The sequence below is a fragment of the Candoia aspera genome, chromosome 3, assembly GCF_035149785.1.
Source record: "Candoia aspera isolate rCanAsp1 chromosome 3, rCanAsp1.hap2, whole genome shotgun sequence".
Lineage (NCBI taxonomy): Eukaryota > Metazoa > Chordata > Lepidosauria > Squamata > Boidae > Candoia > Candoia aspera.
In genome coordinates, this window is record NC_086155.1 from 94,972,825 (window position 1) to 94,994,065 (window position 21,241).

General features: G+C 43.5%; 2 protein-coding genes across 2 annotated transcripts in view; both read left to right on the plus strand.

The window, feature by feature from the left end:
* Window positions 1-21,241, plus strand: part of LOC134493669 (complement factor H-related protein 5-like) — a 73,949-nt gene that overhangs the window by 44,063 nt on the left and 8,645 nt on the right. The window lies entirely within an intron of this gene.
* The window catches only part of LOC134493671 (complement factor H-related protein 1-like), a 33,006-nt gene that overhangs the window by 4,574 nt on the left and 7,191 nt on the right, over window positions 1-21,241 (plus strand). The window contains exons 4-8 of the mRNA XM_063298391.1: window positions 1,511-1,699; window positions 6,166-6,348; window positions 6,622-6,828; window positions 14,513-14,692; window positions 18,047-18,223. Of these exons, the coding sequence (XP_063154461.1) occupies window positions 1,511-1,699; window positions 6,166-6,348; window positions 6,622-6,828; window positions 14,513-14,692; window positions 18,047-18,223 (936 nt within the window). The remainder of the gene's footprint in view (window positions 1-1,510; window positions 1,700-6,165; window positions 6,349-6,621; window positions 6,829-14,512; window positions 14,693-18,046; window positions 18,224-21,241) is intronic.

Genomic DNA, 21,241 nt, shown 5'->3' on the forward strand with positions numbered 1-21,241 from the left:
CAAGTCAGTCCAAACATAGTAGAGAAGGGGGTTATTCAAGTGGGAGCCACCTAGAAACTGCAATTATTGCAAAATGCAGTAGCCTGTATGTGAACTGGGACAACCTTCTATTGTCATATAACACCAATATTGCGGGACCTGCATTAGCTGTTGGATTTTTACTGGGTGCAACTCAAGGTGCTGGGAAGCACTTTCTGAGTCCTACATGGCTTGGGGCCTGATAAACTTTGTCAGATTAGAATTTTTCTTAGAATTTTTCTGCCCTGGGAGGATTCCTTCTGAGAGTCTCCAGCCTGGGTGAGGTGCAATAAGTGGATATTCACAGGTGAACATTTTCTTCAGGAGCTCCGCTCCTGTGGAAATGCTCTCCTACCAATTGTAAGAACTGCCCACTCACTCCTAGTCTTTAGAAAGCTTTTAAAAATGTGGAGTTTTAAATGTGCATTGAGGAACTTAGGCAGGGAAAAGAAATGTTACAAAATGAATATGATTTAAAGTTGTGAATGTGCTTTTGAATTATATACCATGGATATTGAATTTATCATACTATGAGGAATTATGGATTTCCCAGCATGAGATGCAACAAAAAGTTTATTCTTCTGGAAAAAGAGTGTTACTCCACAATTATACTGTAGTCTTGAATTGGTGATATGTGTTGATTTTCTGTCACTAAAACTATGAACTGGTCTCTACCAATGTAATATAAATTGATTGATTTATTGACTGGTTGATTGATCATGTGTCATCAAGTTATTGTCGACTCTTGGCAACCATAGAGATAGATTTTCTCTATGATGATTCGTACAAACCTGGTCTTTCAAGTCTTCCAAAGGTGCACTCATCGCCGTTGTAACTGAGTCCATCAATGTTGCTCCTGGTCATCCTCTCCTTCTCCTTCTTTCCACCTTTCCCAGCATTAGAGCCTTTTCCAGAGAGCTAGGTCTTTGCATAGTGTGTTCAAAGTAGCTCATCAATATTATTCTGTGTGGCCAGGATGTAGCCGTCTGCTTAGAAATAGGATGAGCGACTTTTCCATTTATTACAAAATGTGTTTTTGTTGTTTTTTTTCTTTTTTGTTGGTTTTAATTTCTATTTCATTCTTCTTCATTCCTCTTTTTCTTTGTATATTAAAACAATTTTTTTTAATTAAAAGAAAAAATCAGCTTACTTTCACAGTCATGAAAGATGTTCAGGAGGTTTATAAATTTTATTTTATTTTAATATAAAGGGAAGAAGTAACTGTACTTAGTGATTTTTATTATGTGTTAAAGTGAAATGATTTATAGAAATAATGTGGTGTTTTGGCTGAATATAGAGTAAGAGATTGATTATGGAAACTTTGTATATCCTTACTGTTAAAAGTCGGAAGCCACATCTTCCTGTAAATCTATTTTTTTCCTTCTCTTCCTGCACTTTTTTAGTTTTTTCTTTTTTTTTCTTTTTTGTTTTTATTGTAGTTTTTATTCTTTCTTTGAAACTTGAGATTTACTTTGTGGTTGTTCTTTTTAAGCACCCTGCAGCATCACAAAAGAGCAACTAGCAACAGAAAACTTGTTTTTGTTTGGTGGCCGAAGAAGAACTCAACTAATTCAAAGTAACCGTTCACTGGTATTCCAGTGCAGTGAAGAATACATTCTCACAGTTCCTTCAGTCAGGAAGTGTGTTGATGGTCATATGGATTTGCCGTTATGTATCTCTAGTAAGTATGATGTGAATATTGATAGATTCCTCTGGGATTATTTAAATATTAAAGTTCTATAATTATCATTCTGTCTAGGATTTTTGAAGTTTGCTTCTAAAGTTTCTAATCCTCTTGAAAGTAGTTCAGTAGCCTTCCAGTTTTGACTCAGTGTATTGCGATCGATAACTTTATTTGGTAATTGAACATGGTTCCTTGCATTTGTTCTTGCTTTGATGTTCAGTTTCTTAAAGCAAAACATTACACACAATTGTTCTCTTTTTTGGTCCCTTTGAGTCAGTCTTGACTCCTGGTGACTGCCTGGACAAGTCCCTGCAATTTTCTTGGCAAGTTTTCAGAAGTGGTTTGCCATTGCCTGCTTCCTAGGGCTGAGAGAGAGTGACTGGCCCAAGGTCACCTAACTGGCTTTGTATCAAAGGCAGGACTAGAACTTATGGTCTCCCAGCTTCTAGCCTGATGCCTTAACCACTACACCAAAGTGGCTATCTCAAGTATTCATAATAAATTAATATACAGTATACTAGAAAATTTAACCTCAGAGACATTTTTAGTTCTCGTTTACTTATTTGTGCTTTACTCCTTTATTCTCTTTACCTTCTTAAAACATCTGTGTTGTTTATGTATCTTCTCTCATTACTTTTTTTAAAAAATGTAATTCAGTAGCCTATTAAATCATTCACATTTTGGTTGGTGATTTTATAAGTCATATATTGTCTCCCAATATCTCAAAGGCAACCAATTGGAATTGTCCTGTTCAGACTACACACCAGACAGGTTCTCAACAAATACTCTTTATTAAATAACTATTTACAATAATTAAGTCCTTGAAATACGAAGACTTGGTTAATGAGCCCAACTGGGCCTCAGCAAAGCAGCGGACAGGACTTCTTCACTGGAAGGGTAGGCTGGATTCAACTGGAACACAGAGACTGGAGGCAGCAGTTCTCAAACTGGAATGGTACTGCAACGGTAATGGCACTGGCTCACTGGCTCACTGGACCTTGGAGCAGGACTACAAACAGGGATGGACTGAAGACTTGGAACAGGACTTGAACTCAGAGCAAGGCCAGACTCGGCTGGTGGCTCTGGAGTAGGCTGGATTCTCTGAACTGGAGACTTGGGGACAAGGCTTGGAACTTGAGCAAGTCTGGACTTGTCTGGAAGCCCTGGACTCAACTGGGGTCTCTGAGCTGGAAACTTGGAGCAAGGCTTGAAACTTGGAACTAGGCTCAACTTGGCTGGAAGCCCCAGACTAGGCTGGATTCTCTGGACTATAGACTTGGAGCAAGGCTTGGAACTTGGAACTAGGTTGGACTCAGCTGGAAGACCTGGACTAGGCTGGATTCGCTGGACTATAGACTTGGAGCAAGGCTTGGAACTTGGAACTAGGTTGGACTCAGCTGGAAGACCTGGACTAGGCTGGATTCGCTGGGCAGGAGACTTGGAACAAGGCTTGATACTCGGAACAAGGCTGGTCTCAGCTGATGTCATGAGTAAGGATGGCAAGCAGGGGGCTCCCATCCAGACTGTTAAGTGCATGCGTAGCACTGAGGAATTGGGCAGCCATTCAAAGAGACACAGATCGGGACCGCCTCAACCTTTGGGGTTTATATGGCTGGGTTTTTCCCACGCTTCTTCAGTTTGTTAGGATTCCTGTTATGTACAAGTAATAAAACATTAGAGACCAGTTCCTTGTCTCAGCGTGGTTCCTGGCTGTTAGGACAGCTGGAAGCTCCAGACTAGGCTGGCCACCAGATCCTGAACAAGATAGATGTGAAATTCCCAAACACGACGGAGCATATGAAATGCAGTTGCACAGGACTGAAGGCAAAGAGCGGCACTGGATTGTCAAGGCTTGACCACGCTGCTGAGGAGATCGCAGAGTTTCAAGGCTGGAAGCAAGTCAAAGACTGCTGGGCGTGGCTGACGCTGATTCCTTGTTGGCAGCAGATGTAGGGTTCAATTCCTCCTCGGAGTGGAGCGAAGGCTTTGGTTCCTCTTCGGCAACAGACGCTGTCTCCGACGCTGGTAAGGACTCTTCTTCTGAAGCTGCAGGCTTGGAGGATTGGTTGTCTCCAGCAGCTCGCTTTTCATGCGGCTGCCTTTTATTCCGTTCTTTGGCATGCTTGGAGTCTCCTGTAGCCAATCGGGCTGCTTTCTCCTGTGTGTGCTTTTCAGCTCATCGTTGGCACGTGCTGACTGGCGTATTCAAATCCTCCTCCAAATCTTGCCCAATCAGTGCCATGGATTCTTCCCACTCTGCTGACTCAGCCGGGAGTTTCGTTTTCCCAGTTTTGGCCCCATAAGTTTCCAATTCCTCCTCTGACTCTGAAAGAGTTTCACTTTCTGAGTCAGAGGCAGGCTTGGTTCTGACAGGAATTAGCTGTTCTGGCATTTTCCCTACCCATGTGATTTGAAATAGTGGTGGTTTGTTTTTCCCTTATTAGGCAAGATGGGGGAGCATATAGTGAAAAATATATCAGTAGCTTACATTTAGTGGGAAACACAACTGCGCTCATGAGCTGAATGCTATGGTTATATCAGTATGGTTTCCAATTATTGTGTAAGATTTCAGCTGGCTTCTGACTCAGAAAGCAAAACTCATTCTGAGTCAGAAGGGGAAACAGAAACTTACCAGACAGAAACCAGGAAAGCAAAACCCAGAAGCGACCCATCCAGCCTTGTCCAGGAACTCCCGCCCAGTCCTGTTGTGCTCCGAGTTCTCAGTCTTGCCCAGAATCTCCAGTCCAGTCCAGAAGTTACAGATGCTGATTGGCCAGTCTTCGGAGGAGGATTTGAATCCATTAATCAGTGTGCAGGAAAGACGTGCAGAAAAGCACGTGAAGGAGAAGGCAGCCCAATTGGCTGCAGAAGGAAACAGGTGCGCGGAGAATTGGCATAAAAGGCAGATGCATGTAGAGCAAGCTGCCAGAGACAACTGATCCTTAAAACTCACAGCCCAAGCAGAAGAGTCCCTACCTGCATTGGAAACCTCGTCTGTAGCCAGAGAGAAATCAGCACCTGCATTTCCTAGCGTCGAGGACCTGCCCGCTGTGCAAGTTGCCATAGAGGATCTTCTTTCTGCCAATTCTTGCCATCTCAGCCTTGCGTCCAGTTCCAAACCTCGCTGCTGCCATTCAGTGCATTCCAAGCACATTCCCAGCCTTGTCCCTAGCTCTCAGCCTGGTCCAGGATCTCCAGCCCAGTTTCATCATGCTCCAAGCTTCCAGTCTTGCCCAGGATCTCCCATCCAGTCTAGTTGTGCACTAAGCATCCAGCCTTGTCCAGGAACTCCCACCCAGTCTTGTAATGCTCTGAGTTCTCAGACTTGCCCAGAATCTCCAGTCCAGTCCAGTCTTGCTTCAAGCTCCCAGCCTTGCCTCGGACCTCCAGCGAAGTCCAGCCTTATTTCAAGCTTGCAGTCTTGCCTCAAGTCTCCAGTCCAGTCCGGCCTTGCTTCCAGTTCTCAGCCTGCTTAGAATATTCAGTCAAGCCCAGCCTAGCCTCCACAGCCAAGCCTTGTCCAGTGTTTCCAGTTTGGTCTTGCCTAGCCTGCATGTGCCAGCGCAGTTCGGTCAGTGTTCCAGATTGTGGACTCTCGTCTTCAGTTCCAGCCTTGCCATGTTTCCTAGAATCATTCAGTCTCACAGTTCCGGTCAGCGAATCCTGCCCTGCGGTTCTGCCACAGTGTGATCCTGCAACCTTGCCTGGTCTTCTGTTGTTGCCTGGGTGGTCTTGATCAGGAACAGTCTTACCTCATCTATCACACGGACTTATTGTTGTAAATAGTTGTCTTAATGAAGAGTTGTTTTTGATAATATTCCTGTCTGGCCGCCTCATAGTCTGAACAGGACATATTGCTGCTAAGATGGAAATAGCAATGGTGGTGTTTAAAATATTCCAGAAAGAAGGGGGAAATTAAGACCTACCTCATTGCTATAATGTATAAGAAGTAAGGTGCCCATCATTTTTCTACAGCCCTTCATTCTTGGCCTTGGCGGCTGGCTGGCTGGCTTATTTATTTATTTGATTGATTGATTGATTAATTAATTAATTAATTACTGTGGTAAAAAAGGTGCTCTCATATCTTTTTCCCTTGATGTATTCCGTCACTGGAATTTGAGAAGCAGAAATATTAAACAATGTAGTTTTTCATGCCAATGTAGGCTAAGCAATAGACCTAATCAGAAAATATTATTAAAATAGCAACTGTAAAATGCATCGCATCAAGACGTGATCCAACTAACAACCTTTTCACTTATAAAACATGTTTGCACTAGCAAATAGTTTGGTTCAGCTGATAAAATGGTTTTGCTGTGCATACTCATCTCCAATGTCAGTATGCCATATGTAAGCTTTTTAAAATCTTAGTCATCAATCAATAAATACTGATGGATAAAACGTAAAAGCTATAGCTTGGATGACATAACCAGATTCATCATTCTTATTGCTTTGACATTTAATAGAAAGTGGAAGAAACTGCAGTGGTTCACCCAGGATTGAGAATGGAGACATTATTACTTTATCTGAGCAGCAGTACAGATCTGGCTCTTCAGTAGAATTCAGATGCCAAAAATATTATGCCATGGAAGGCCAGAACAGATCCTTTTGTGACAATGGGACCTGGACAAAAGTGCCCGTTTGCCTCGGTAAGAAGAAAAGACAGTCTTCACCCAATTTTCATGAGCATTTCTAATCTTTAGGATTCATTCACTGCTTTCTTTCTCTCTTGCATAAGGGTGATTTAATTGGTCTTGCCTGCAGCAGCTCTCCTTTTTAGACGATTTGAGTTCTGTATCTGATGTCGACCATCTAGTAGATGAAAGCTAAATGCTATTATTAGATTTCTGCAACAAGGTAATAGGATGCATCTGGATCCTGATTGCCTTCTCTAACAGAAGTCATTTTCTTTTTCATCTCAGATCCCTGTACGATCCCCAGGGCTAAACTGGAACGCCAGAAGATAGAAGTTAAAGTGGGAATGGATGTGTCTGAAAATATATACGTGCAACACGGTCGTTCTATGGAGCTGACCTGCAGAACAGGATATGTCCTTGCAGCAAACTCTTCCCAATCAGATTCCATAATCCATTGTGATGGGACACCACCCGTGATTCCTAGATGCAAAGGTGACTCAAAGAGTTTAATTTTAAAAGCCATCTATCACCAATCCGGAGCGATACATGTTACATCACACTGCTATCTGTCTCTGTAAGCTTTCCATGAATGCTGTGCTTCAATCTTCCTTGTGAGTTTTCCAAATATTTTCTTCCTTGCAAAAAAGACTTCTGTTTCTAAGTCTTCACTGCAGTGTCTGGGATTTCCCCCCCAAAATTTCTCAATGAGATCTTTAAGCTTATTTCTTGTTGCAGCTGGAAAAAGGTGCTATTATTAGTGTCCTTGCCTGGTACAGATATTTTTATTCCTCTGAAACCTCCCTGGCTGGATTGCACTTTTCTGAAAGGGCCCAATGGGAGCCCTGGGGATGTAGTTGAAGTAGGAGAAACCCAAGAGGCTGCAGATTGCTGGAGAGAGAGTCGTGCAATGAAAGACACACCCTTTGGCCATGTCATCGCAGAGTTAGTGCAAAAACAGCACACTGTTGCATCCTTGAGAATTTTTCCAAAAAGACTGCTCTTTCATCAGTGCTGGGTAATACATCTGCATGGCATTACTTCTTATATAATTGAAGAGTAATTGCTGTTGTGAAACTCCTTTACTGACCGGTAAAGAGTATTGTCCTGCATTTGGTCTTGGGACTATAGGTACTCCTCATTTAGCAACTGCCTTGGATAGCAACCTTTTGCAAATACAACGGTAATAAATGGCAGTTAATGGTGGTGAAAACAAATAATTTTCTGACTAATGTGCATACTTACACCCAAATTTCTGCACCTGACAACAACGCAGGCCAGACTGAGAGCAACACTGGTGTTGCTGCATGAGAGAACTTTATCTAAATGAGACAGCAGCAACCAGTGATCTTCGCAGCCTCTCTCTCTCTCAGTCACATGATTCACTCAGTGACCATGTCACTTAGTGACCATTTTCATGCAGCCAATTGCGGTTGCTAAATGAGGACTACCTGTAGTAGATTGGAGGATGCCTAGTGAAGGACATTTCACAGTTCCACCAGTTCAGCCACACCCAGAAGTAGTGGTTTCACCACAGACATCAGAAGAGCTTCATGGAGATGTTTATCTATTAATTAATTTATTTACGCTAACGTGTATGCATGCAATTTCCCTATCACCATTATCCTGGTAGATTCTAGGCAATTTACAGATACTAAAATAGCAATAAAATTAAATAAAATTACACTTTAAAACTTCAATAACATCATGACTAAGGTCAAATAATGAGAAAAATGCACACACACACACACACACAGGGCCCTGTTGTTCTACAGTCACTACTAGCTTCAGTAAGACCAATAAAGCACTCATCGTAACAGGGAACATGACACCATGCAGGCGGCTTCCCTCCCCACCTTAGGGCTGCTGTTCCAGAGGAGGGCAGCTGCATGGAGAATGCTGATATCACTTGCTGACCAACCTGATAGTTGGGGACATTCAGTAAGTGTTGTCTTGCTATCCAGGTCCGACAAACGAAGAGTAGTTGGGAAACTCAGTCTCATAGATACCCAGTTCTTGAGCCATATCCAGCTATAAAGGCAGTGAGCAGCTCCTTGGAAAGCACTCAGGGACACACTGGTAGCCAGTGCAGCTCCTGGAGAAGTGGTATAACAGCAAAATTAAGACCACACAGTGAGCATGCCGGCTACTGAATTCTGGACCTGCTGAAGTTTCCAGGGTACCCCCAGCACAATCCCATAAAGAACAGATTGATTGATTGATTGATTGATTGATTTCATGCCATCAAGTTGGATCACCTCCTAGCAACCACCTCTTAGCAACCACAGAGATCAATTTTCTCCAGGACAATCTGTCCCCAATTTGTTCCTTCATTTTTTAATATAATCTTATTGAAGTTTTTAATAAACATAGTTTATTAAATACAAACTAAACTAGAAGAAAAAAGAAAAAGAAAAGTTCAGAAGGTGCAGAAGAAAGACAAAAGGAAAAGGAAAAAAAAACAAAAGAGAAAAAGGATTTCTTTTGTTTATATGTTTATACCTCTTGCCTGTCAGCCAGGAAGTATTTCTGTGAGACAATACCAGCAACCCTTGTCTCCCTTCCCACATCACAACCACTTATCCACAAGTGGATGGCCTTGGCAAATCATTCCTAAAACAAAGAGGTCGTCAGTTTTGTGTAGTGGTCAATATCAACCCCCAGGTGTCAATGGGACTGTCCAAGTGGTCAGTAGCATGCCCTCTCTGCATGACCAGGTGAGACAGGCCGATGTTATGGGGATGAGACGGTCCCTCAGGTAGCCTGGCCTCATGGCATGTAGGGCTTTAAAGGTCATAACCAACACCTTGAATTGGACCCAGAAGCAAACTGGCACCCAGTGTAGCTCACGCAGCACTGGTGTCACATGTGCTGATCTTGGGGCACTCATGACTGCCCATGCGGCCGCATTCTGGACCAGCTTCCAGATACACTTCAAGGGTATCCCCATGTAGAGTGCATTGCAATAGTATAAGTGGGAGATGACCGGGGCATGAGTGACTTTCCGGAGGGCATCTCGATCCAGGAAAGCATGTAATTGGCGCACAACACGAAGCTGTGCAAAGGCCCTCCTGGCCATGACTGCCACCTGCTCTTTGAGCAGGAGTCATGAGTCCAGGTGGACCCCAGGTTCTACACCGGTTCTGAATGGGGCAGTGCAACCCATCCAGAACTAAAGATGATAACTTCCCGGATACCAAGGCTCCACCAACCCACAGCCACCCTGTCTTATCAGGGCTCAGCTGAAGCCTGTTCCCCATCCAGACCCCCACAGTCCCCAGGCACTGAGAAAGGGCAGTCACCACATCACTTACTTCGCTTACTGCAATCTGCTATTCAACCTATTTTCACAATGTTAAGTAGTGCTGCTATACCTATCTAATAATGTCCTTGTATCTAAACGGCCCATGTTTAAGGATGGAACTGGAATGACAAATAAGGAAGAAAGAAGAAAAAGACTTTCAGGATGTGCAAACATTCCTGATGAGACAATCAAAGAGTCATTTTTTACTGGAAAGAGTCATTTCTTGAAATATTAGCTGAGGAAAGCATTTTCTGTTAGGACCAAAGCAATATAAGGTAGTTCTCAGCTTATCATTGGTGCAAACCTTGAAAGGAAGTCCTTGGTGAGGATTATTATCAGAACTTGTGATCATTTCACATTGTGGGATTCAGTAGGCCAATCAAAGATGTGTGTGCAGGTTGGCCTTATTGCAATAGAAACTAAACAGGGAATGAAGCATCTGAGTACATCCAGAACCAAATGCCCAGTATGAAGAGATGAAAGCCCCACACATGCAGGTTTCCTCAAAAGCGACGCCTATGTGCATCAGCTGAAGTTCATCCCTAGGAAGGTTTCACTGTTTATATGTCATTCTACCACAATTATCCATACCTCTAATTCAGCACACTTAATTGTTTATAGCTGTTGCTTGTCAGCCAGGAAATGTTTATGTGAGACAACATCAGCAACCCCTGCCCCCCTCCCCAGATCACCACCACTTATCACAAGTGGATGGCCTTGGCAAATCATTTCCAAAAGAAAAAGGTAACACTTTTAAAGTAGAGTGCAGGAGAAGATGAGGAAACAGCTAACCATGAGAAACACCTGGGGTGGGGAGAAGCTTAGAGGCTTAATTTTAGAAATCTGAGCCTTTCCTTAGCCATGCTCTGCACAAGAATACAGAGGAGAAGCCACTGGTGCACGGAGCACAGAAAGCCAAGCACACAGTGAGAGGGCTCTTTTGGAAAAGTTGCAGATTGCCAACAAGGAGAGGACTGTTAGTGTCTCCAGGAAGGCTTTAATTATACAAAACACTTGACAGACTTACTTCTTTCTCAACTTCTCACTTAACACCTCTCAATAAACCTATACTCCAGAGCCAGTTTGGTGTAGTGGTGAAGGTGCTGGCCTAGAAGCCAGGAGACTCTGAGGTCTAGGCCTCCCTTAGGATGAAAGCCGCTGGGTGATTTTGGGCCAGTCACTCTCAGCCCAACCCACCTCACAGGGTGTTGTTTTGGGGGATATAGGAGGCAGGAGCATTAGCTATGTTCACTGCTGCCTTGAGTTCTACAGTATATGAGAAGGCAGAATCTTCACTGTCATCCCCCAGTGAGGCACTACCTTGATGCGGTTGTGGGGTTGCGTGCTTTGAGGAGGAGGAGAGCTATGCCCGAGGTTCAGCCATACTGGGCAGGTCTCATCAGAGGATCCAGACAAAGAATGCCTCTTCCGTAAACCATATGGTGAGACCTAACTTACAGAAACCTATACCGGATCGGCCGATAATGAAAGATCCAATGAAAGGGGCAGCACCAGGCCAATTACCTGCTTACCAACAACTTTCAAATTGCTAACAGTTGTGGCAGCTGATGCAGCTGAACAGCATCTAGTTAAAAACAAAGTTTCTCTACCTGAGCAGAAAGGTAGAACTGCCCAAACAGCAGAGGCACAAAAGATCAGCTCCTAACTGGCAAAATTATTTTGGAAAATTGCAAGAGAAGGAAGACCAACCTCAATGTAGCTTGGATTGATTACAAGAAGGCATTTGATTCCCTGCCACGTGACTGGATAATCAAGTGCCTAGAAATAACAGGAGTCAGTAGGAACATCAGAAGCTTTGTGCAAAGATCAAGGGCAGAATGGAAGGCACAGTTTCTGGTCAATGGTGATAGACTGGGAGAGGTTAACACCAGGAGAGGAATCTTTCAAGGAGGCTCACTCTCACCACTACTGTTTGTCACTGCATTGATTCCTCTGTCAACAATACTGAACAAGTCCGGCCGTGGCTATCAAACATCAAAGACATCTGCCAGGCTACCCCACCTCCTTTACATGGAGGATCTGAAGCTGTACGGAAAAACACCATCTGAAATAGTGCCCCACACTGTCCGAACGTACAGCCAAGATATTGCAATGGAGATTGGACTGGACAACTGTGCCACCCTTACCAACGACAGGGGGAAAATAGTGAAAACTGAGGGAATCAAGATGCCCTATGGAAATAACATCAAGAGGCTGGAGGAAGAAGATCACTACAAATACCTGGGCATCCTTCAAGCTGACAACATCAGGCACACTGAAGTCAAGAAGAAGATTAGTAGTGAATATATCATGAGAGTGAAGAAGATCTTAAAGTCCAAACTCAGTGGAGGAAATACCATCAAGGCGATTAACACCGGGGCAATTCCAGTCATTAGATACAAAGCTGGAATACTGGACTGGACTCAGGTAGAACTAAAAGCCCTGGATAGGAAGACCAGAAAAATAATGACAATGAACCTTGCCCTTTATCCATGCAGCTACATTGACAGACTCTACTTACCAAGTGTCATGCTCCACGATCAAACATTCCCAGAACATCTGATTGGACTCGCATGCATGAATGAAGTCAACACGTGTCAAGACTTGCGAGTCGGTAGGGTGGGAGGGAGAACATTCCGGAGTAAGAATACATCATGTTTGGACTACCTCTTATACCCAAGGTCAACTGGCTGAGCCGTTGAAGACACCTGCAGGGAGTCAAGAGACTGGCTCCAACTGAAAAAGGGAGGTTACATACTAGAGCAAGGGAGGGGAAATCATGCACTCATTGGGCTGTTTAAGTTAGGGAAAGTGCAAGAACTTTCATTCACAACTTTTTTGCCATTCGGTATGCTTCTTCCATTAAAGCGATTTCTACTATATTTATGGATGAATTGGATTTAATGGTGATAGACTGCTGCAGTCATTACATAAAATTGCGAATCACCTTTAATTGGACTCTACTTGGAGACGTTTATACCCAGAAGAGAGTTCAAAATCTACTAAATGTCAAACTTGACATCTGATGATCCAACCCAACAGATGGAGAGGGAGACCGCTACAACTCAGGAGCTGAGAGATGGATTGAATGGAGATTTGGAAACAGAAGGAGCTGTGGGAATCTCCTTACCTCCACAAAGCCATACTGTGGAGTTAGACATGGAACTGATTCCACTGGATGTTACCAGAGGATCTGGAGTACAGGAGTCCTGGCTCCAGCAGTCCAGTCACCCAGACCTCAAAGAAGTGGATTGGACACCACTGGGTGATGAACAATGATGCCACCAAGACTGGGCAGATAGGACAGAGAGTGAAGTCACCTCCACCCCTCACCAGTCAACTGAGGTGTGATGGAAAGGCAGGAGAACCAGACTCCAAGACTCGGGGACTGAACAAGAGATTACCCTGGAGAAGATACAAACCGTCAAAGCCCGAGTAACATCCATGGAGACAATAGTGCAAAACCCATCATTGTCTCTGGATCAGGTGTCTTCCAGGAGGTCCACACCTGAGCTGATGCCAAGAAAAGGACAGCCGTCCCCAACCGGCAAAGCCAAGAAAAGCAGTAGACCCTCTGTAACATGGGGAGAACCCCACGAAGGACACATAAGTCTCCCCTCCCCCTGAGTTGGAAGCTGAGATTTATATGTAAAATTTAATGGGGACCGCCAGCAATTGTCCTGTTTCATGACAAATGTAGGTGCCTTCATGGAAGAGTTTGGGGACACCTTTCCCCAGAAAATTCTAAAGTAAATCTAGTGGGATCCAGATTGAAGGGACCAGCAGCTGACTGGCTAGTGTAGCTGCATGATGCTGAAGCTCCTGAACTTCACCACCTGATAGTTGGGGACGTTTAGTAAGTGTTGTCTTGCTATCCAGGTCAGACAATGCAAAGGTGACTCAAAGAGTTTAATTTTAAAAGCCATCTATCACCATCCTTTAGGACTTCAGCATACCAATTGAACTCAATACCCTAGGAATGAGGAATCTTTAGTCCATGAGCCTAAACAAAGCTACTATCACCTTCTCATCCCCATGGGCACCCAGTGCATTTTGCCTAATGGGGGAGCTGACCAATTATTCTAGGAGGTCTCTGCACTTTCTCCAGTTGGGAAGACAAAGGTCATTTCTAACTAAATCATTTGTGTGGGTTTTACATGGTGATGCACCCCATATTTCCTGCAGCTGCCACAGTCAGGGCAGGCACAGAGTGACTCCAATCACCTTCTTTATAATACGTCTTTGCCCATTAGAAGAAGTGCATGGTAGACAATCTAGGGCAAGGAGGGGGGAATGTAGTGTTCATCTACAGGGAGAAACGGATGAGGGATGAGGGATAATCCCCTGTGGCTGGGATTAGGATTTCCCCACTATACATCCCACCCCTTGGTATCATCTGGCCCACTACAGCATGTGGGGCTCGATTTGCAATCTGGAACAGGTGCAGCTCTCTGGCCCTGCTCTACACGTTGGTTAGAATAAAATCCCCTTGAATCCAGTGGGACTGAATAGGAAGTATCGGTGTATCAGATGGTAGCTTTACATTTCAATTCAAAACCAAGCTGCAGGGGAAGGATAATTATAACAAGTTGCTGAATTGATTTACAATCTTCCAAATAAGTACAAGTGTACTAAAATACTTTCAATCAAGATGGCTAATTCCACAATAGGTTTTACTGTAGATATTAACTGCCCGTTTTAAATTAGTTAGTGCCCATCAGAAGACATACCTGCTTCATAAAATGGTCTCACAGGGCTATATATAGTTTTAAAATAATAATGATATTGTTTTCTGTGCTAATAGGAAGCAATACCCATAATCTGATATGAGCACAAGCTTTTTAAAATATGAAATATATGATTTATTTTCCCTAGAAATTACATGCAACCCTCCAAGAATATCTAATGGTTCTTTCCGACCTCAAAGAACTATATACCATGATGGGGATCTACTTCGAATTCAGTGTGACCATGGATTTAATTATGAACCAGATAATGGAGAACGGGTTGTTGAATGCACAAGGAATGGCTGGTCACCTTCACCAAAATGTGTCGGTAAGTAGAACTTGCATTCATTATTACAATTACAGAAGGGCAGATCTAATTAACTAACTCTGCACAAGTGTATTTTTTAACAACTGTTTTTGTAACTTTCCATAAGGAACATATCTCACCCAGGACATTTTAGTAGAAAGTGCACCTATCTGGAGTACTTAGTTGCAACAGGATACTGGGCAGGCATGATAAGAGGATGTACTGTTTCAAATGGAGAATAGAAAAGGTTGTATCACTGGACTTCCACACATTCATCTTGAACAGCTTCTTTCTAGATATGTGAGAAGCATGCAAGAAATGTGTTTCAACAAAGAGTGGAACAGCTGCTTGTCAAATGAAGAGGAATAACCAAAGTTACACTGTTTCTTTTTAACAGACACATGTTACAAAAGGGAAAGATGACTTGGCCAGTATTGTTTTCTCCTAGCAAATGAATAGTCCTGCTGTAAACATAGATACAGATCATATATTGGTGAACTTAATGTTTCCTAAATATGGAACAGAAGAAACAGCAAGGCAGCAGTTGCCAAACAGCTGGAAATGTTAAATGTCACAGTATGCAATGAATAGCTTTAGAGAGGGAAGCAAAAAGACAGAGGATAATTCTGTTCCAGAAATGCAAACAACCTCACTTCCTGGTTGAGGTACAGATGCTTGCTTGCTCGCTTGCTTGCTTAAAACTTTTCTATAGCTGCCCATCTTGTACCAAACTCTGGGAGGCTCACAACCAAAATATCAAACTACATCTATCTACAATAAAAATATGAAAACCAAAAATCCTGTCACCATAACCAACTTAGCTCACCGTAACCTAATGCTTGGGGAAAAGTTGAGTAATTTCTGGAAGGTTAAAATTTGGGGGCCTGCTGAATTTCAGGGTGAAGAGTGTTCCAAGGACAGGGGCTGCCATGGAAAAGGCACGCTTCCTAGGTCCCATAAGATGGCAACATTTAAGGGAAGGGACCAGGAATGTGCCCAACCTATCCAATCTAGAAGGAAGGGCAGATGTCATTAAGGAGAGGTGGTCCCACAAATAACTGGTCCCATGCCATGGAGGGCTTTAAAGGTAATAACCAGCACCTTGAATTGCACCTGGAAGGAAACTGGGAGCCAGTGCAGCTCATGCAACAGGGTGTAATGTGGGTGAACCTAGAGGCACCCATTACTGCACATGCTGCTTCATTCTGGACCAGTTGTAACTTCCGGATGGTCTTCAAGGAGTCGCGCACCGTGGATTCGATTACTGCATGTAATGAGAGACAGATCAGTGCAATTGTTGTGCCTGGAAATAGCATGTGTGTCTGTCTTGGTCCCTTTGAACGATCAAGTATATTTTTCTTTCTCTCTGTCTGTCTGTCTCTCTCTCTCTGTCTCTGTCTCTCTCTCTCTCTCATCTTCCCCACTTCTACCTCACCACAATCCAGAGATTCTGAACTGCTTATATAGAGTATAGAAGCCAAATAAAATATCCACAGTATTACCCAACTATAAAATCAGTAAAAGAACAGCACCGAAGCAGAAAACTACAAGCACTTAAAAAGAGAAAAGGAGACTGACTAGCCTTCATCTCAGCCTCTTCTCTCCCATCCAGATCTGACAGCTTCCAAGCACCAGGAAAGGACGTTGAGGGCATCTCCCTCACAGCCTAGGTAGCTGATGATAGCACACCCTGCACTGTCAGATGACCTTGCCCAGTGGCTCCATATGGATTAAAGGGCAAGCAGAGAGGACTGGCCCCGATGGAACCCCCAGAATCAGGGGCCTTTGAGCCAACCTCTCCTCCCCAACCAATCCAATTGCATCCATAGCTTTGATATCCAGCTTCGTGAGAGACTGATGGGAAGGGAGAAGGCCAGAGTAGTTCATCAAGCAGAGATTCATTCGGCAGCTTCTCCTCTGCATGTAGTTCATAAAGGTTTTATCTGATTAAGTGTCATGCTCCCCAATCAAACATTCCCAGAACATCTGATTGGACTCACATGCATGAATGGTGTCAACACGTGTAGAGACTTGCGGGTCAGTCGAGTTGGGAGGGGTGTGATGGTTGCCTTATTCCAAAAGAGACACAGACTCATTTAGTCAGGGCTAAGGATTTCCGGTTTATTAGGAGTAGAATGCATATACAGAAAATGAATGGGAATGAGCACATGGTGTGCGAGGTAGCCGGTAAATACCCGCGGTGCGGACCCGATCCTTCCCCACCCCCTATTGTCCCAAAATCCTGATCCGGAGTCTTGATGGACGATCAGGGGCGATTCCGGAGTCTTGATGGGCAATCGGGGGGATTAGCGCTGATTGCCTCTGTCCTTTTCCTGTGTCCGGAGCAGGTGTGTCCCCCGTGGTAATGCAGAACTGTCAGGGAGATAAGATGATGGTTTTCCCGGTCAGGACAAAGTTATGGTTCCTTTGTAGTTTATTTGTATTTGACTTTCGTGCTTATAAGATTATCACTGGTTCCTTCCTCCTTCCTCCCCTTCCCTGGGAAGGCATGTTCCCCGTTGTGATATATGTATACATTGCAATGGGGGACATGACAAGGGGGAACGTGCAAGGAGGGAAAAGCATCTTGCTTGGACCATCTCTGGCATTCAAGGCCAACCTGCTGAGAGCTGCTGGGAACATCTGTAGGGAACCGGACTGACTGGCACAAAGGGGCGTGAAGAGGGGGGTTGCATGCCTGAGAATGGGGAGGGATTTTAACTCATTGGGTTGTTTCACTGGGAAAGCATGGGAATTTCATTCACAACTTTTTCACTGTGCTGTATGCTACATTCCATTAAAGAGATTTCTGAGTAAACACTTGTGAATCAGATTTAATGGAAAGTTGAGCATCGCAGTAATTACATTAAGTTTCTTGCAGGATCATGCAGTGTTCAGGACAACATTTCGGAATGGCTCTAAAGCACAGTTACCCAACTTTCATCTGTATTCTTCTTTAGCTTTTACAAACAAAATTAGACAACAGATTGCATGCTTTACTGGGGTGCCCCAACCCCCAAGTTAATGTTCATCTTGCAAAGGAAGTTTCAGGGCAAATTATTGACACAGACAACCCACCACCGTTGATCTCAGGCTGAGCAGGTATCATGACAGCAATTAGTGAAAGCACCAATTTCATCTCTGCGCGATGGACAGAAACAGTCACTGCTGGAGGAAGAGGAGATCCCATTGTATCCCACCCAAGTCAGCGGGAAGCACCTTCAGGCCTGCAGGGCCACCGTTCTATTTTCCATTCCGTGTGATGTGGGCTGTCAGTCCTGATTTTAAAAGTGGGGGCATGTTTAGACGAGTTTGCTTCGGGGGCATGTTTAGATGAGTTTTACTGGAATGGGACCATTTTTTTTACCATTTTAGATGTAAGATGTCCTCCTCCCCCTCAACTCCCAAATGGTCAGATTAATGGTATAATAAAGGAAAGGTATTTGCCCATGGAGAGGGTGAGCTATCGATGCCGCTCGGGTTATAGTCTTATTGGACGTGCTTTCATCACATGTTTGAAGCAACGTTGGACAGAAGCACCGCGTTGTGCAGGTATTTATGTACAGGTCTTTACTGTGTAGAAATGAGGACAGAATTGGAAATGAATTTGCTTTCGCTATACCGGGTCCTGCGTGTCATTTTGGAAAGGTTCTAGCATGCTTTTTCAATATTTTACTGCTAAAATTATGTGCTGTTCCTCAGAATTTGATGTTTCTTGCTGGACTATGAAGGTAGAACATGTTTTCACTCTTCTCGAAAAGTTTTGAATTTCCACTTATATAAAGGAGCTCAGTTTCATTTTCTTGCTAGAACCTTTTTCTCATTTGGGAGGGTATGTGTCTCCTGGAGCACACAGACACAGCTCCAATATAGAGTTAGCCTCTTTTAACTCTCCCTTTCAGCCCTGTAACATTACGTGATACGAACTTGGTTGTCATTTTAAAAATCTCACATATAGTTATTTATGACAACGTCTCCCTCCATTTTCCCACCCTTAGTCCTCATTCTGTCAAGGTAGACAGATCCGCCTACTTGCTTCATTTTCCCCCATTGATTAATAATGTGTACTCCCTTTCCCCTTTCAAATTTAGCTATTTCAGTGATCACTATATACTCCGCATTGCATCATTCACGTATCTAACAGTCGTTGCAGATCGTTTACCTTCTCAGCCAACAATAAGCCTCCACCCATAAACAAGAGTAAGGTCGCATTCACGTCCCCAGGCATCCTTACAAGCGCTCAGGATGCTCTCATACAGGAACGTGTAATAGTTAAGCAACGCAAAGAGCGTCACATACCCTTGTCTTCCTTCCTGCTTGGTTAAGGGTTCCCTTGATTGTCATGCTTGCCTTAGATCTCTCCACTACCACTGTTACCACATTCAGCAACCAACTTCCAACTCCACATTCACACAAAATGTTCCGTAATTCAAGCCTGTTCCCTTTGCTATAAGCTTATCCTGAATCAACAAATGTACAATAACGTTCCTTTCTCACATCCAAATATTTCCCAGTGACCAGCTAAAGGGCAAAAATATGGATTGTGTACCCCTGCCCAGCATAAAGCCACGATGACCTTCCCCAATTTTGCTCATTGTCACATCTTGTATTCTCTCCCGGGTGCATTCACAGGAACCATTAATAAGCTAATCCCCCTGTAGCTTTTTCACTCACCCTGGCTACCTTTCCCTCTCCATGGGGAGCAATAGCAGCATTCTTCCAATTATCAGACACAGATGTGTTGAAACGTGCGTGCGTAATAAGCCACATAGCACAATTTCCTTGTTTGTTAGATTTACATCCCACCTTTCCTGCCCTTTGTAACAGGAACCACTCCTAGCCATTCTCTTTGGCTATATTTTTGGCAACTCTCTTTTTTCTCTCTAGGCACGTTATAAAATGTCTTTCTCTCATCCTTATTTTTTTCCCTCACAATCATTTCCCTATATGACTTTTTCTTATTTACCAACTCTTCCACTTCATCCCACTAAGCATCTTCTTTCCTGCTTCCTATGATCATAACTCCACACACTTTTGAAGCACACCGTGATGTAGTTTTTCAGCCTGTTGCTAGCAACTTTCTTCCAGTAATTCTGGTAGGAGATTACTCTAACTGCTAATAATGTGACCTGCAGGGCTCATACTTTCTCTTGCTGCAGGCCTGCTACTTTCCCTTCAGTTACTTTCACTTTATTAGTAATATTATTTTCTTCTATGTCCATCATTTTTTTCTGAAGACCAAAAAGTGTTCCGCCCAAATTCAGAGACTCGTCTTGCGCTTGTATGCTTCAGTAAGTCTCTCGTACTTTCACCATAAACAACCAAACGGTGCTTTTAGATTCTTTTATGCTACACGTATGCATGAGTAGACATATGCTTAACCCACGTATTCAAAACAGACAGATATATTATTAACAGATATTCACCAAATAGTGACATTTTTCATTCATTCTTGGGTCTCTGAATGATCCAATCACTTTTTCTGTAATCTTTCATTTCCTTCCATCCCTTCATGCTACCCAATATTTTTTGCCCTGGATTGCATTCATTCCGAATGCTGCACACCTTTCCCCAAAATCTGTTCCTTGATATTTCATTATTACCATTCACTGGAGCATAACATGCCACTATTATCAACCTACGTGTTCCTACTTTCATACACACCCACAACACTCTAGATGACAGAAATCCATATTTTCTCACTGGTTATCCTTAACTGTCTTGAGCAGAGGACCTACTATATTCGTAATTATCTTTATAAAAGGAACTGGAATCTCAGGCTCTTTCTCCATAGGATTCCTATCTGCCACCCCTTTTGGATTCAATATTTGGCATTTGGGACAAAGTTGATAAAATGGTACCTCTTCCACTGAAATCCCTAGCCAACAGAATCTAACCAAGGTCCAGAAAGCAGTCCAATCATTGCCAAAATGTTCTGCCAATGATTGATTCGTGTCTTCTACTTTGAGTATCTCGGTCTTACAGTTGTCTGGCACTCTGGTTCTCCTGTAAGAGTGTGTTATTGCACTCTTCAAATTCTGGCTTTTCTTTCTATCCTGTAGGAGTCTCCATTTCCTCTTCCCACATGCCTTTAAGGATTTATCTTTGGTTGTATTGGGACTAAGCCCACCTCCCGCTGGATTTCTTTCTCTTCCAATGGCTGCACTCTAGCCTTATCTGTTTCCGCAAGCTTTTCCTTTACAGGGACAGCCCACACCTCCCATTAATTCCCTAGTTAGATAGAGCCAGGAAGTGATCTTTGAGAAAGAATCCAGAGGCCGTTAGGGAAACTCCACATGCAGAAGAAATATGTGTTAAGTCCAGAGAGGTGGGACAGTGTTCTGAAGAGATTCAGCCTACCCTCCCACTCCTCCTCCTTGGGGTATAAGAGGAAGGGAAGGGAAGACAAGACACAGTGTTATTGAGACTGCTGGTGAAGAAGAAGGGGGCCCTCTCCAGTGGGAAAAGCACACGGGTAGTGTTGAATCTCTTGAGCTCCCAGCCAAGAAGGCCAGAAAAGACCTGCCTTAGGTTTCTGGGTTTTTTTCTGGTAGAGTTTGCTAGTGCCTT